The sequence below is a fragment of the Gymnoscopelus braueri genome, assembly GCF_963280865.1.
Source record: "Gymnoscopelus braueri genome assembly, chromosome: 9".
Lineage (NCBI taxonomy): Eukaryota > Metazoa > Chordata > Actinopteri > Myctophiformes > Myctophidae > Gymnoscopelus > Gymnoscopelus braueri.
In genome coordinates, this window is record NC_137610.1 from 45,122,479 (window position 1) to 45,138,791 (window position 16,313).

The window sequence follows — 16,313 nt, forward strand, 5'->3', positions numbered from 1 at the left end:
GCGCGCTAACCTCGCGTCACCAGACTTTCTGCCTCGGAGGAAAGCCTGGTATTCGCTATTAAATGGACCGTGTGATCCGGTCTAGGCCTAGTCTCGCGTGGCCAGACTGTTGCCTCCCACAATTTTCAAATGTTTCCGGTCATACAGTCTGGGACTCGGAAGCTCTGATCATGATTAGAATATAAACCGGATATGAAGCCTCCTCCCCACTTCCGTTTCGTCTTTACAGTCGCGCAAATTTATCCTAATATAAATACAAATCATCTAAGTATATTTAGCTTGCTGCTTAGCAGAAATTGAAAAGAATAAATAAATGTAAAGATATTTTAAAATATTTTTTCGTGAATGGAAGTGCCAGCTTCCTCTCTCGGATTTCGGGAGTTGTAGTTCCAGACTCTATATAGCATTCAGAGATTGTGGAATAGTTGTCTGGCTACGCGAGACTAGTCTAGGCCACGCTTAAAAAAAAAAAAAGCTTCCGGCATCCGGGTGTTGCGGGTTCCGGTTTCCGGAAAGTACACTCACATTTCTATTTATTTTGAATTTAAAAAATAAGCTAAACTGGAACCGGATCATAATCCCGAAAAAGGTATTGATCCCAGGCTAGGGTGGCGCCTGCGGGGTGTTGAACAGGAGGAGTAGGATGGAGGTGCTATGTCCTCCCGGTAGTGGCGCCACACTGGCAGTTGAGCCTGTAGGGTACAATAGCAGCTTTGGCATGCAGAAATGAGAAAAGTGTTAAAAGCGTTATCTACTATGAATTTTTAAAAGTAAATGATGAGTTGTTGCAACTACTGTTACTGCACTTAGGGTAAGTGCTTGTTGTTTTTCAACCCAGACCTTATTAAAATGTTGATTCACATTATTTATTTATAGTCATGCCTAGCACAACCTCGCTGATAGCATTAGTGCTGAGAAATGTACCACATAGCTGCAGATTATCTCAGTATGACTGTGTTCAGGCCTTCAGAATCTATGATAAGTCTCCTTTTTCTAAAGCAGGAAACTCACGGTACATGTGCGTATTTGACTAGTTTATGTTTATTCAGACCATGATTTGAATAACTGTCATATAATCATTCAATTTGGAAATATGTTTGCAATTGCTGTAGTTAATCCCAATCCCAACCATTAAACTTCTGCACTAGATTTCTAGAGAGAAGGAAGCTCAACGTTGTTGCCTGGCCAGTTCATTCTTTGGTCACCATGCAACACTGATCAAACCAATAATTTGAAAAAAATCCTGTTGCTATACACATAGCAACATCTAAAATGACACAGATGCTTTCCCGGTTTTAAAGGTATAACAACGTATAGGCTTTCCCGATCTTAATGGGTTAAACGATTGTACCAAAGGATTGTACTGGAGCCTTACATAGGTACATTAGTAGACCTCCCTTTCTTTTGTATTGCAAACAAGTTGCATGTTTGCTTGTCAACATGATGTGTGTATTTCTGTCTGTTTGTTTGCCCTGCGGTGAGATGTTTTCACGAGCTGAAAATGTGGCCAAATTCTCCCGAGACACATTGAGTACAATACTGTCACTCTGCCCATTAATTCTGCCTCCAGTTCATTGTTAATGGAACAGCTGCCAGGCTGCATCTCCTGGTGACATCACAGGTTGGAATAGTTGCCCTATTGTTCGTGTTGACAAACCAGACAGGACTGAACCACCGTCAAAGCTCACAGGAGCAGAACCGAGTAAATACTGCTTCAGGCTGAGATCTCCCTTTAAGTCAACATGAATGAAGACAGGAGCAAGAGAGAGAGAGAGAGAGAGAGAGAGAGAGAGAGAGAGAGAGAGAGAGAGAGAGAGAGAGAGAGAGAGAGAGAGAGAGAGAGAGAGAGAGAGAGAGAGAGAGAGAGAAAGAGAGAGAGAGAGAGAGAGAGAGAGAGAGTGAGAACAAGAGGCAGAAAGAAAAGATTGAGACAGGAAAAGAGAAGGAGAGACAGGAGTGAGAGAGGGAGCAAGAGAAATAAGCTTAAGACAGAAGCTGAGAGAGAGATCCCCATGAGGAAACCAGTATGTATGAAAGCTGAGTCATGTCAGAACAGAATAAAGATTTGATAGGGGTGCATTGGTAAATAACTGGTTAGTATGTCCACTGTGTAATCACAATGTGCACTGTTCGATTGCGTCCGGAGTGGGAGTGGCAGATGGATGGAGGATGTGGCGAATGCTAACGTGGTGACTGGGAGGCAGCTCTGCGTTTATGTGTCATCGCTGCGAAAGAGAGAGAGAGAGAGAGAGAGAGAGAGAGAGAGAGAGAGAGAGAGAGAGAGAGAGAGAGAGAGAGAGAGAGAGAGAGAGGGGGAGAGAGAGGGGGAGGGAGGTTTGTGTGGGTGGAGGATGTGGGGGTGCTAACGTGGCGACTGGGAGGCAACTATGCATTTGTGTCATCATCCTCACTGTGTAGCAGAGCTTAGAACACATACCAGCTCCAAACACTGAGAGGGAGACAGACAGACGGAGACAGGAGTATTAGAAGGAATAACACCGCCTCAGAGGAGAATGCACGGCAGAAGAGAGGAGACAAACAGAAGCTCCATGCCCCTCCTCTCTCTCCTTCTCTCCCCTCCTCTCCTCACACTGAGCTCACCGTCGCCTCACTGGTTCCATTTCATCTGATACATTTTACACAGTTGGCTGATGCTGTTGTCCAGGGTGACTTGGAGCAAGAGCGACCATAAAATAAGCTGCCGTTCCTGGAACAGCTCCTGCAGCCACAGTCCTTACGAGGCTCCACTGCGGTCTACGTTTTGTGGATACTGACTGACGAACCCTGCTGTCAACAGGCTCATAACCACTCAAGCATCCTGGGAAACGTCACCGTAGAAGACAACATCAGTGTTAAGAAATTCACACACTGGATGCATTCAGCTGAAGGCAGAAGAACGCTCATAACAGGAGACAGGATTGGATGTGTGACAAAGTGTGTCCGAGACGGAGCCGGGAGGATTTCACGCATGAGACCTCTACACATTTCTTGGATCACTGGAACAACTGAGAGATAAGACTCAACAAGCTACATTGAACTGCTGTCCCTACTCCTACCCTGGATTCTACAGGTTGCTATGTTTTAGATGGGGTTCAAATGAATATCTTGTTCCGTCCTCTCCAAAAGAGAGTAGCTAATCCTTTTGTATTCTTTTTTAATTTAGACTGTTAAGAAAGAGGCAGACAGGGAAAGGCGGGACCAGGAGGAAGGCTGTGACGATATCCGATAGGGTCAGCTAAGGTGGCCTTACATGCACGCTTGGAGGAGGAATCTTAACCATTCCACCATCAGCAGGAACCCTCAAAACCCAGTTTAGAATGTCTCTGGAGGTGTGACTCTGTACACTACTTGCTCGAGAGGACTTCTTCGATGAGCTTCACATATGCTTTTTCCTGTATATCTACACTAGTCTTGACCACATGACCATCGGTGTATAAACCTTGTTTTCTGAATTGAGCACCTTTTTGACGCATTTCAAAGGATTTCCGAACTTAGTTAATTGGCAGTAGAAAGTTTCAAAGATGACTCCCATGCAGAGGCTGATGCAGCTGCCAGCGAGCGCGGCGAACATGGTGAAGACAGTGCAGAGCCACGTCCAGGGAACAGATGAGGACAAGAGCCCTGTTCTGTCCCCAGACAATGCCCAGCAGAACTGGTACAACGCAATGCACGAACCCGACGAACTACGACAGCTCCGACCTGTAGGAGGAGGTGGAGGAGGAGGGTTCGGAGGAGGGTTTGGAGGAGGAAGCGGAGGAGATAAGGAGACAACGGGAGAAGATGGAGGAGAAGGCGGGCTCAGCGGAGACATTAACAGTACTCAGCCACTGCGGTAGGATATAGAGACAGAGCTGGAACCCAGGCCTGCATAAATCCACAAACCCTACAGTACACAAAAATTATCCAGCTGAAGATTTCTTTCCACATTGACTAACAATGTGTACAAGAGAGTAAGATTCAGCTCCATAGATAGAGTATGATAGAGACTCATCAAAGTAGAAACCCATTTACCTGTATGGGTTAAATTAACACTGGTTATGTTACTGTGTATACAAATACAACCTAAAATAAAATAGTCATACTTAATTGACCAGTGAGAAATGTGGCCTTTGTCAATTATGGGGGGGGGGTGAATAAGTAATGATAGTAAGGACACATTAGTCCTTCCTCTCATATTGAATTTGAAACCCATTCAGTCATGTTTCTGAAAAGGTGTTTATATAATATGTTGCTCTCACAGAAGCAGACTGAAATCATTTTCACTCAGCCTTGACAGCCGTGCAACAACAACTGTTTATCTCTCCTAGGAGTGTCATCAGCATTAAATATCTGTTTCCTAGAAATGTTTCTCTCCATAAATGATGATCCATAAATATTAAAGTTATGACAATTTTGGATCACCAAGTCCAATAATTGCACAGAAGAAATAAAACATACTGACAACTCTTATAACAACAAAGTACTGCATATATGTACTGCAAAGTATCAAAGCGGAAGGCGTGAAATCTATATTATGCTACCCACTTCACTTCACTGATATCCTTTCACCAACAAATGTAAATCAAGTATATGTCTATAAAATAAGCAAATGGACATCTAGTTGCACGATTCCACTCATTCTAAATTATTCATTAAAACTACAATACAATATAGTTTCAAAGTGAAAACAAAACAAAAACAGAGGAAAGGTTTGAAACTTACACAGTATTGATTAAAATAATACCAAGGAGCTGGAAATGATAAACTACTACTGTATGTACATCAGTTGAAACGTTAATCAGTGGCCTACGTGCAAAGAGACAGTATGGTGCTGACTTCTTGACGTGGAGTCCAAGTAACTTGAGCAGCACCAGTGGTATTGGTAGTACCTGCTGGTTAAATAATTCAGGGTTAGATCGAGACAGAGACACAGGACACCTGCTGCAGGTGTACAGTTACAGCATGTCTCATTGTGACAGTGACACAATAGGACTGTCATTTTTCCTTAAGGTAGAGGGAACGTACTTCACAACAATGTTACTGACCATAAAGTACCCTGTGATGGAGCATACAGGGACTGATTTACAATGACGCTTACACATATTTTACATTAGAATTGATTCACATGTGCATGCATTACTGTGACTGTAAAACCTTTCTACAGAACTACTGAACCTTTTTGACCGCAGTGTAGAAGTTTCATCTTCAATTTGCCTATTCACATCACTGGCAGTTTCTTTATATGCTTTATTTTCTCCGCCAGGCTGGGGGAGATTATGTTTCCTCCCCTGTCTGTTTGTCCAGGACTAATCTTGCGAACCGCTGGGCCGATCAGCGCCAAATGTTATGTGCACGCCAAGGCCAAGGAAGTACCATACATTTTTACACATTTTATAGGGAGTCATACGTAGTAGTTGACTGATGTCATAGACTGGCCAGTGGCCACACTTCATAGCGGAGATACAGTATGCACTCCACTGTGAACCTCTCTAGTTCTTCTTATTTTTATTTCTACTTTATTTAACAGTACAGTTTCACATGAAGTAGGCACCTATGTGTTTTATGCCATCAGTGACTGAGCCAATAGTCATTGCCATAGTTAGACGTGGCAAATCAAGTTGGGAACGATGCAAGTTTGAAATGCTTTCCCCACCCGGTTATGCAATGCCTACGGTACCCATTACCACAGTTACACTATAAGCAGGCACCGGCCTATTCGGAAACAACGCAAGTCGGGAACGATGCATGCCCCCCACCTGTTTATCCATAACTTGTTGTACTTATTGTACTTGTTCTCAGAGAACCCGATGTACCCATCTCTCAGCCTGTGTCCCTTTTTAGCCCATTTATGGAGAATTCTATATCTGTCCATCTGTGATGCGTTTTCGTGAAGCAACGTGTGTGACGCATTTGTGACCTCTCCGTAATGGGCATGTTACATTTGAGGCTTGTTTGTGACGCCCACTAGGGGCATGTTACGCTTGTGACACCCACGTCACAAGCAGCCTACCATAGACCTACCGTCGACCCACAAGGCAATTTTCATATAGGATATAGGATAGGATTTCATATAGGATGGAATTTTGAAACACCATAACCATATTTAAGAATGTTAATTCAGCCTGTTGCCTTTCAGGCTGAAGTACCGTGGACAGCACATAGCTCTTCCCCTCTCTCTATTAGATGCTCTAAATTTCTTTTTTAAAGTGGTTGCCAGTGGTAACCACTGGCAACCTCATCGTGTATATTGTTAATCTCATCATGTATCTTATATTACATATTCAACCACCTCATCATGGCCAGTGAGTTGTTTCAACACAATTCTAAAGGGAGAGATAAAACACTGGTATGTCAGTCTGGAATAGGCATGAGCCATTGGTACATTAGTATAGAGATGAGCCACTGGTATATATTATGTCAATCTACAAGATAGATGAACCACTAGTAGGCCTATGTCAATCTAGAAGAGAGATGAACCACTGGTATGTCAATCTAGGAGATGAACCACTGGTATCTAGAAGAGAGATGAACCACTGGTGCAGTATGTCTGGATGCTGAAAAACAAGTATAGGTAATACTGTCTTTGATTTTCCATTAGTTTAAGCCATTTGAGGGAGATAGATAATTAGACCCTGAAAGAGAGGCACAGGAGGGAAAGCAATGGTGGGAGTTAACCTGTGGCTAGCTTGGGATACAGGCACTGTTTACAGTCATGCTCTACACACTGAGATACACAGGAACACATCATCTTTTCAGACATAGATTAGTAACAGAGATACTATCTTTGACTTGCTGCTGAAAATAATCCTTTTCTATCTGGCTTTTCATAGCAGCTGTCATGTGATAACTAACATTGATTATGCTGTGAATTGATTCTTTGTCTGATAGAGTGAAGTCAATTATTTACACACTCACACACGCACACACGCATGCACGCACGCACGCACGCACGCACGCACACACACACACACACACACACACACACACACACACACACACACACACACACACACACACACACACACACACACACACACACACACACACACACACACACACGCACACACGCACACACACACACACACACGCACACACACACACAACATGGTTAGAAATGGAAAGACCTCTGCATGCGTCTGCATCCATGTTGTTGACCACAGAGTGGACAGGTGTCACAACAGATGCAATCACAGTGGGACCTTCCTGCCTCAATGAGACAGCCAATCAACCATCGATGTTCAAATTGTCAACACGTCTAGGACATAGAGTGTAAAATGTATGGACAAAGCCAGCCCCATTGATTTCTACAGACCGTTTTGAAGCCACTTTTTGGCAAATTGAAATCCGCCATCTTTGAACTTCCGGTCCCGAAATGAAACTGGAAACGACTGCTATTGGCTGCAACCGCAGCGAGGGCGGGTCTTCACTCGGTAGAACCAGTAAAAGCCCTAGAAACATACCCTTCTTTGTCATTACTAATAAAATGAATGGGACCATAATTTACTAAAACGCATAATCATGATGATTTAAAAAATACTTTAAACTAGCGATTGAAAACATAAAGTGTTTATGAAAATGTTTACTACGATAATAAAATCAAGAATAAAGTCCGCTCAAAACCTCGTTCACTTCTATTGAGAGTAATCTTTACTGCAACGAGTACTGCTCTGCAGAAGGTGAAATAGCGACATCTACTGGGCCCTTAATAGGAACAGCATGCTGTAAGAGAACCCGGAAATGAGTTTCAATTCCAACTCTGGGGGTTTGCCCACTGGTCTAGGAACAGTTTTACAAATTTGATGTAAACAGAGTTAAAAAAAAAACACTTAATGCGGGAATCTTTTTGTGTCAGTGAGACTATTTTGTCCAGGTATAATTTTTCATCCAACATTAATTGAAAGTCTTCTTAATCATTTATTTGCTGGTTTATTGGGTTGTCTGGGAAGAACAGGAATAGTCTAAATGAAATTGTGAAATTCTCCCCCAAGATAATTGGAGCAGACTTGTGCTCCCTCTGGCAGAAACAGGTGGCCCAGAAAGCAAAAGGAATTATCAGCCAATCTGACCATGTTGTGTCCGGTGAATTCACTATAATGCCTTCAGGCCGGCAAATTACAACGGGCCCCTTAGGAGACCAAACCGCTACACTATGGCCATTCCTTCTGCTGCCAGGCTATTAAATGCCAACATTATTTATATGAACTATAACAACATTTCGGAAGTGAGGCACATGTCATCAGTACATTTATACAATCATGCTCTCTTTTTCCAGACATGATGACCTGAAAGAGATGCTGGACAGCAACAAGGACTCTCTGAAACTGGAGGCTATGAAACGGATTGTAGCTGTAAGTATGAGGCTCATATCCAGCACTATGAAATATATAATAGTAATTATTCATGATACACTATACTATATATAGTATAACATCCTAAAAGTAGAGCTTTAGACAGAGATGTAGATATAGTAGCTCCGGCCTTCAGATGGAAACTGCAGTTAGCTGTTAAATATTAATCCTGCATGTCTCTTTACTTCTTCTGAAGCTCATGTACTTCATTATTCCTTCACAAAGGAGGAGAGGAGGCTACAGGGAGGAAAAGAGCAGTGTTTAATTATACGTAACTTAATTTAAAATCATTATTGACAACAGCAGCCCGGCTAGTTCCACACAAGTCAGCTCTGAACTGTACCAGACAACACAATATGCCTTTTCACACTATGCTTACCCCAGGGCTAAGGCCCATGTTAGCCATGGGTAGGGTTAATACTCACGTTAGCCCAGGACTTACAGCTCTGTTATTGGGCTTTCACACTTACAACTTTGAATGTGGGATATCCCCACCCTTAGCCCAGGGCTTCCGAATCCTGAACCCTCTCTGGAGCAGGGGTATGTCCCAAAAACACTTAGGTGAAGATAACTAGTGTTAGACAAGGTTAGAACAAAAGCAATGGAAAGTTCACTGTCCAATCAAAGATGCCGCTGTGAGCGTTCTAAAGACGTTAACCCCGGTCTCTGATTTCCAAGTATGAATTAACCCAGGACTTATTTTAAGTCATAGATTAATATGAAATGAGGTTAAACTAGTTTAGAAATGCAGTGTGAATTACCTTAATTAGTCGAAGGGGCTTTGATGGGATTTTAATGGGTCCATTTTGTGCTGTGGACCTTCAGTACAATTTTGTCGACTACCAACTTGAAATCCAGAGGGCCACATCTATTTTTGTCCACTCTTTGAAAAAAAAAAAAGACAGAGGAAAAACTGCATGATGTATGCGTGCATGCATGTGTGTGTGTGTGTGTGTGTGTGTGTGTGTGTGTGTGTGTGTGTGTGTGTGTGTGTGTGTGTGTGTGTGTGTGTGTGTGTGTGTGTGTGTGTGTGTGTGTGTGTGTGTGTGTGTGTGTGTGTGTGTGTTGCCCGCAGATGATAGCCAGAGGGAAGAATGCGTCAGATCTGTTCCCTGCAGTCGTGAAGAACGTTGCCTGCAAGAACATTGAGGTCAGTGAGAACATTGATTTCAATCTGGTTCGTTTCTTTTCAGATGGTTCTCATGCAGCTGATGTCTTTCGCTGTAGTTTAGTTTAGTTTAGCTTATGTTTACCGGCAGTCGGCAGATCACCTGCACTATATCATCCCCTCATACACACACATACGCATGCACATACGCATGCAGCAACACGCACGCACACAGCCACACGCACGCACACAGCCACACGCACGCACGCACACAGCCACCCACCCACACACACACACACACACGCGCACACACACACACACGCACACACACACACACACACACACACACACACACACACACACACACACACACACACACACACACACACACACACACACACACACACACACAGAGTCACTTCAGTTTCATTACCGCCATTGTAAAGGTCCTTACATCCCGGGAGCGTGATGAATAAACGATCCAAAAATGCGTCGGCGAATATATATATAAATATAAATTTGTGATGCCTCATTCATACAGGTTGATGCCTTTATTGGTGACAAATGGACCTCATTTCAAACTAGAAAAATGTGCTTCTCGGAGCACAGGTCTCCGCCAGGTCAGGTATCAGTCATCAGGATAAAATATGAAAAATCAGACAGGTCCGTCTTGATGACATGGCTATTAGATAAAGTGTACTGTATAATAGGCCAAAGTGAAGTTTCATGGCAATCGGATACTGCGTTCATGATTTTAGGCATTTTGTTCAAAACGAGCCACTCCTGCAAAATGTAGATGCCAATCTTAGCCAATCAGGAAACAATATGAAAGATCGCCGTACAGATCCGTCTTGATCACATGACTATAGAAATAATGGGTACAGATTTCTGACAAAATCTGTCGGAGTAACATAAAAAAATACCGGCGTCCTGGTGGCGCTATAAAAGGCAGATGTGAAAAATTTGGGGTAGAGGTTTTTCTTTGGCCTTTAGGGAGTGAGTGTACATAGTTTCACGTCGACCGGGCCAACGGTGCCGGAGATTAGCTGTACACAGACGGACAGACACACACACGGACGAACGGACAGGGGCGAAAACATAGTCTCGGCCACGCCTTCGGCTGGTGGAGACAAAAATAATAACGTCGCTTTATGTCTCTCTCTCTCTCTCTCTCTGTATTTCTCTGTAGGTGAAGAAGTTGGTGTATGTGTATTTGGTGCGTTATGCAGAGGAACAACAGGACCTGGCTCTTCTCTCCATTTCTACATTCCAGAGAGGACTGAAGGTAATGGAGATGCACAGCTACAGTACTTTATTACATTACATTCAGAACAAAACATTAGTTTTAATGAGCAGTGCTAACAATTCCAGGTAGACTGAAGGTCAAATGTTTCATTTTTATCAGATAGTCTGTCAAGTGAACACATTCTGAATTTAAATAAACTGACAATGACTATGAGGTGATCCATTTGAAGACAGAAAATGGAGAGAAAATGTATTGCCCAAAGTTCATTCCATATATTGTTAAAATACTATGCAATCCTCCATAGTTCCAATAAGAACTATTTTGTTCAATCAGCCATTTTGGAGGAGCTAAAAAAAAGCAGTTATGATTCAAAATTGAAAGGTTCTCCTAAATTCGAAACAAAAAAATTAATTTTCCGGTTTTGATTGATTGAATACTTTATTAGTCAGAAATGTAAACAGCACGAGGTACAGTCAGACGTTGAGGCTAAAAGGATAACACAAAAAGTCCTGGGGACGTGTTTCCATTGTGTCCTATGTATTCAATTCATCAACATAGCATAAAACAATAACACAATAATACATGTCATCAACAAATACAAAACAATATATTACGTACAAATGAGAAAAAGGGAAAACCGTTGGCGGTGAATGACACCTCCGGCTCCTTTCTGTCTTACCTGTAGGATCCAAACCAGTTGATCAGGGCCAGTGCTCTGAGGGTTCTGTCCAGTATCAGAGTGACCATCATCGTCCCTATCATGATGTTGGCCATCAAAGAAGCTGCTTCAGACATGTCTCCTTATGTCCGGAAGACTGCTGCCCATGCCATCCCTAAACTATACAGGTAATCTGGAGATCTGATCAGATAATACATGAACTATACAGGTAATCTGGAGATCAGTGTGCAGGAAGGGGTGTAGGGCTAGATCATATGGGGGTGGGGGGGGGGGGGTCTGGGGAGGATAGGTGGAATCTCCAAGCATTAAGGGAAACTCCTCACTGTCAGGCGAAAAGAACTAGGGATGGGACGATAATGGTTATTATCGTTTATCGTGATAAAAAAACGCTCACAATAATCGTATCGCAGAGATTTAAAAAATGGCATGAAACATAATACAATGGATGTACTGCAGAATGCCTTCATGTGTCCCTGTGTTCTCCTCAGTCTGGACCCAGAACAGAAGGACCAGCTCATAGAGGTCATTGAGAAACTCCTGGCTGACAAAACCACGGTGGGTTCATTCATACTGGACTGTACTTCTTAATCGTTCATTTACAGTATTATCCTTGGCAATGGAGTGAAGTATGTGAAACGATACCTCCTTTTAGATTTTGATAGATTATAATAGTCTCATTTGCAGTCAAAGTGCTTTAAAATTTAGAAGGGTGTGTGTGTGTGTGTGTGTGTGTGTGTGTGTGTGTGTGTGTGTGTGTGTGTGTGTGTGTGTGTGTGTGTGTGTGTGTGTGTGTGTGTGTGTGTGTGCGTGTGTGTGTGTGCGTTCGCGTCGTAGCTGGTGGCTGGGAGTGTTGTCATGGCGTTTGAGGAGGTGTGTCCAGAGCGTAATGAACTGATCCATAAGAACTACCGTAAGCTGTGCAACCTGCTGATAGACGTGGAGGAGTGGGGGCAGGTGGTCATCATCAACATGCTAACACGCTATGCTAGGACCCAGTTCCTCAACCCCAACATGAATGTGAGTATAGCCCTAACTCTAATGTGTGTGTATATTCAGACTGTCTCACCAACACATCCAATGGTAGAAAGTACATTTACTCAAGTACTGTACTTAAGTAAAATTTTTAGGCACTTTTACGTTACTGGAGTATTTCCAATTTTCAAAACGTTTCTACTCCACTACATCTCAGAGACAAATATTGTACTTTTACTCCACTAAAATTATTTGAAAACTTTAGTTACTAGTTACTTAGATTTTTATTATTATTACAAAACCACTTATATACAATATACTTTGGCAATTTGAAAATAGCCGATCTACAAGCTGTGAACTTGTAGATCGGCTATTTTCAAAGGATTTTTATACATTTTACACATTTGCGAAATGGGACCTTCTGCGTAATAAGTACTTTTACTTTAAGTACATTTTGATAACCATACTTTTTTTATTTTGAATACCTTACTTTTACTTGTACCAGAGTATTTTTACATTGCAGTATTGATACTTTTACTTAAGTCAAAAATGTAAGTACTTTTTCCACCACTGACCACATCCAATAAACCCAAATATCCTCATCTCATACACACACACACACACACACACACACACACGCACACACACACACACACACACACACACACACACACACACACACACACACACACACACACACACACACACACACACACACACACACACACACACACACACACACACACACACACACACACACACACACACACACACACACGCTAACAGGAGTCACTCTTAGAAGAGGGTGACAAGACCTTCTACGGCTCTGACGACGAAGACGAGGATGATGAGAATGATGAAGGAAAGGAGAAGAAGGAGGAGGCAGCGACACTGCCCAAGAGGAAGCCATACGTAATGGACCCAGATCACCGCCTCCTGCTGAGAAACACCAAACCACTGCTGCAGAGCCGCAACGCTGCGGTGAGGACAACCAATAACATTAATGCTCCAGTGGTTCTCAAAGTGGGGTCTTTGAAGGGGTTCCATGTGTTAGGGGAAAATGTGTTAATATAGCATCAAAATCAGTTTAACAACGTTAACCCTAGTTTATACTTTTTATTTTTGAAAGGTTTTTAATTTAACATTTTTGAATTACATTTTTTACATTGTGTGCATAAAATATTTTCAGATTGGGGTCCACGTGGCCAGATATAAATTTTGGGGTCCTTGACATACTTGACGTACTTCCACTAAGGAGACCGTCTGTTTGTGACCAACTTATCTTACAAATAATGTGCAGAATGCCATGACATTTGCTGTCCACATTCATGCTCCCAATGACCGTTCCTCAAGTGCCACCATCATTCAGAACTTTCAATTTCCAAATGCACGTAATCGTATCTCTTGACCCCGTTAGTCGTACAGAAACAAAAAACTGCCGTGCATTGCACATTCCTGCTCCCAAGAGAAAGATACCAATCAATGTTGATGACTCCCATGACTTGTCCCATGAGCAAACATGGGAGATTTATAGGCCTTGAAGGAAGCCTGCATTCTATTGCATTCATTCTTGTTCTTGTTTAGATGCAGATGTTTAGATCACTGACGTACCGTATCTATTTCCTTCTCTTCATCCCCTTACCATCCCCTTACCTTCTTCCATGTATATACACATGCACTCACGCTCACGCTCACGCACACACACACACACACACACACACACACACACACACACACACACACACACACACACGCACACACGCACACACACACACGCACACGCACACGCACACGCACGCACACACACACACACACACACACACACACACACACACACACTCGCGTGCACATACCAACACAACAATGTTCCAGGTGGTGATGGCGGTGGCTCAGCTGTATTTCCACCTGGCTCCTAAGGCAGAGGTGGGGGTGATTGCCAAGGCTCTGGTCCGTCTGCTGAGGAGTCACAGGTCAGTTCAATGCTCTTGTCTCTGCTCTACTGTCTCTCAAACCAGGTCTCAACATCACCCCATTTATTGTGGTGATGTTTGACAAACTGATACTGATACCATGAAGAAGGCAGTTATCTGCCGGAACGCTGGTTTCCATTCCTCTGCATCCATAATAAAATATTGGCACTTTGGCTACCGGTGTGTGCGGACACCTTTATGTCTCTTGAAGACTAGTCATTTGGATGTTTGACTAACTGTTATGGATTTATGGTCAAATTTGCACCAGACCCATGCACGTGTTTGGAACTGATGGTGCCCCCTATTGGGTGATTTCAAAATAGGTTTACTCACATGGTTCAACAGTGTTATTATAAAATATATCCTGTGAGTTTTGTAAAGATTGGACAAATAACTTATACAGTAGTCTGATTTATCTGTGTTATGCCAAACCAATTTTTTGCATTTGTAGCGCCCCTAATGATCGTATTCTGCACGTTTTGCCATTTTGAAGTTAATTGGTCAATATAACCCCCCCCCCCCACACACACACACACAAAAGTTGTACTGTACTGTATGTCAGTTTTATAAGCTTGGTCCAATAATGAATAATAGGGTAGCAATCTGACTCATTGTGCAGTAGGAGATTGTGTCAACAATGTGTGGCAAATGGATGTTGATTATTTGGCTAGATTAATTTGGACCATCAGCACCATCAGGCCGATTGGGGTCAGTCTGCTAGCTGAATAGTAAAACCACAGAACCAGAAACAATTTACAGAAAGAGGGAACTTTTCCTTATTATTTAGTAGGTGTCGTGGCTCTAGGCACACAATAACGAAGTCATCAGTCAGTGCAGAGGAAAAGGCAGTATTACTCTGCCAACATAATGTGTTTATACGTCTCTGGAAGTAATTTATTCTCTTATATAACCTTTATTCAAACTGAAAAACACATTCAGATGACAAATCTGTTCATGGAGAGAGAGTCATCATACAGTAGCAGCAAAACAAATTAATATTTTTTGAACAGAAACACATAGTTTATAAGCTGAAATAGAGTGGTGTGAGTCAGGCCAGGTAGACAATAGACATAGACAACCGTTTAAACCTAAGCCAGTCATTGCTTTCTGACGTAACATTTAACATGTTTTTCTGTCATTCTCCATACCTCTCTTTCTCTCCACCTCTCCTCTGTTTCTCTATATTGCTTTCTTTTTGCTCCTACTTCATTCCCTCCTTCCATCCTCTCTTCCCTGTCTCCCTCTCTCTCTCTCTCTCTCTCTCTCTCTCTCTCTCTCTCTCTTTCTTTCTTTCTCTCTCTCTTCTCTCTCTCTCTCTTCCTCTCTCTTTTGTTTGGTCTCTCCATAGTGAGGTTCAGTTTGTGGTTCTGCAGAACGTAGCTACAATGACCATCAAGAGAAGGGTGAGCTTTGCTTGTATCAGCTGTTTTTAACGATCATTCAATTTAACTTGACGATTAATTGCCATACAAATAATTGTGATTAAAGATATCATTGTATTTTTGGCATTGAACATTGGAACATATGAATAAAAATTACATTAAGTTTGCCTTTTAGGCTTTGTAAAGAAAAACTACATAGGGCAGATAACTTAAATATATAAAGTGAAATTACTGACATATTAAATCATTTTATACTTTTAAAATATTTATAAATGAGTGGAAATATCTGCAAGCTCACAACACATGGCATTGCATTACTTTTGGAAAATGTTTGAAAATGTGTCAACATGGAAACAATCATAGCGATTATGCAAAAATAATTGCGATCATCTCAAATAGTGACTGGCCTATTGCTACTTATCATACTGTATGTGTGGAAGACTCAGATCTGCCTTCTCTATATTTTTACAGGGAATGTTTGAACCCTACCTTAAGAGTTTCTACATCCGCTCCACAGATCCAACCCAGATCAAAGTGCTCAAGGTACTATTCGAATTCTTTGGCATCGTATTGCATTGCATTGCGTTGCATTGCAATGCGCTGTGCTACGTTCCGTTATGTTCCGTTAT

General features: G+C 42.3%; 1 protein-coding gene across 7 annotated transcripts in view; it reads left to right on the top strand.

Annotated features, from left to right (window-relative positions):
- Positions 1-2,436: 2,436 nt before the first annotated feature.
- The window catches only part of ap3b2 (adaptor related protein complex 3 subunit beta 2), a 35,190-nt gene continuing 21,313 nt past the window's right edge, over positions 2,437-16,313 (top strand). For all 7 annotated transcript variants that reach the window (XM_080437426.1, XM_080437429.1, XM_080437428.1 and 4 more), the window contains exons 1-11: positions 2,437-3,832; positions 8,252-8,327; positions 9,403-9,477; positions 10,625-10,720; positions 11,367-11,527; positions 11,849-11,915; positions 12,195-12,377; positions 13,119-13,313; positions 14,205-14,302; positions 15,651-15,705; positions 16,156-16,227. In XM_080437426.1, the coding sequence (XP_080293552.1) occupies positions 3,522-3,832; positions 8,252-8,327; positions 9,403-9,477; positions 10,625-10,720; positions 11,367-11,527; positions 11,849-11,915; positions 12,195-12,377; positions 13,119-13,313; positions 14,205-14,302; positions 15,651-15,705; positions 16,156-16,227 (1,389 nt within the window). In that variant the 5' untranslated portion in view covers positions 2,437-3,521. The remainder of the gene's footprint in view (positions 3,833-8,251; positions 8,328-9,402; positions 9,478-10,624; positions 10,721-11,366; positions 11,528-11,848; positions 11,916-12,194; positions 12,378-13,118; positions 13,314-14,204; positions 14,303-15,650; positions 15,706-16,155; positions 16,228-16,313) is intronic.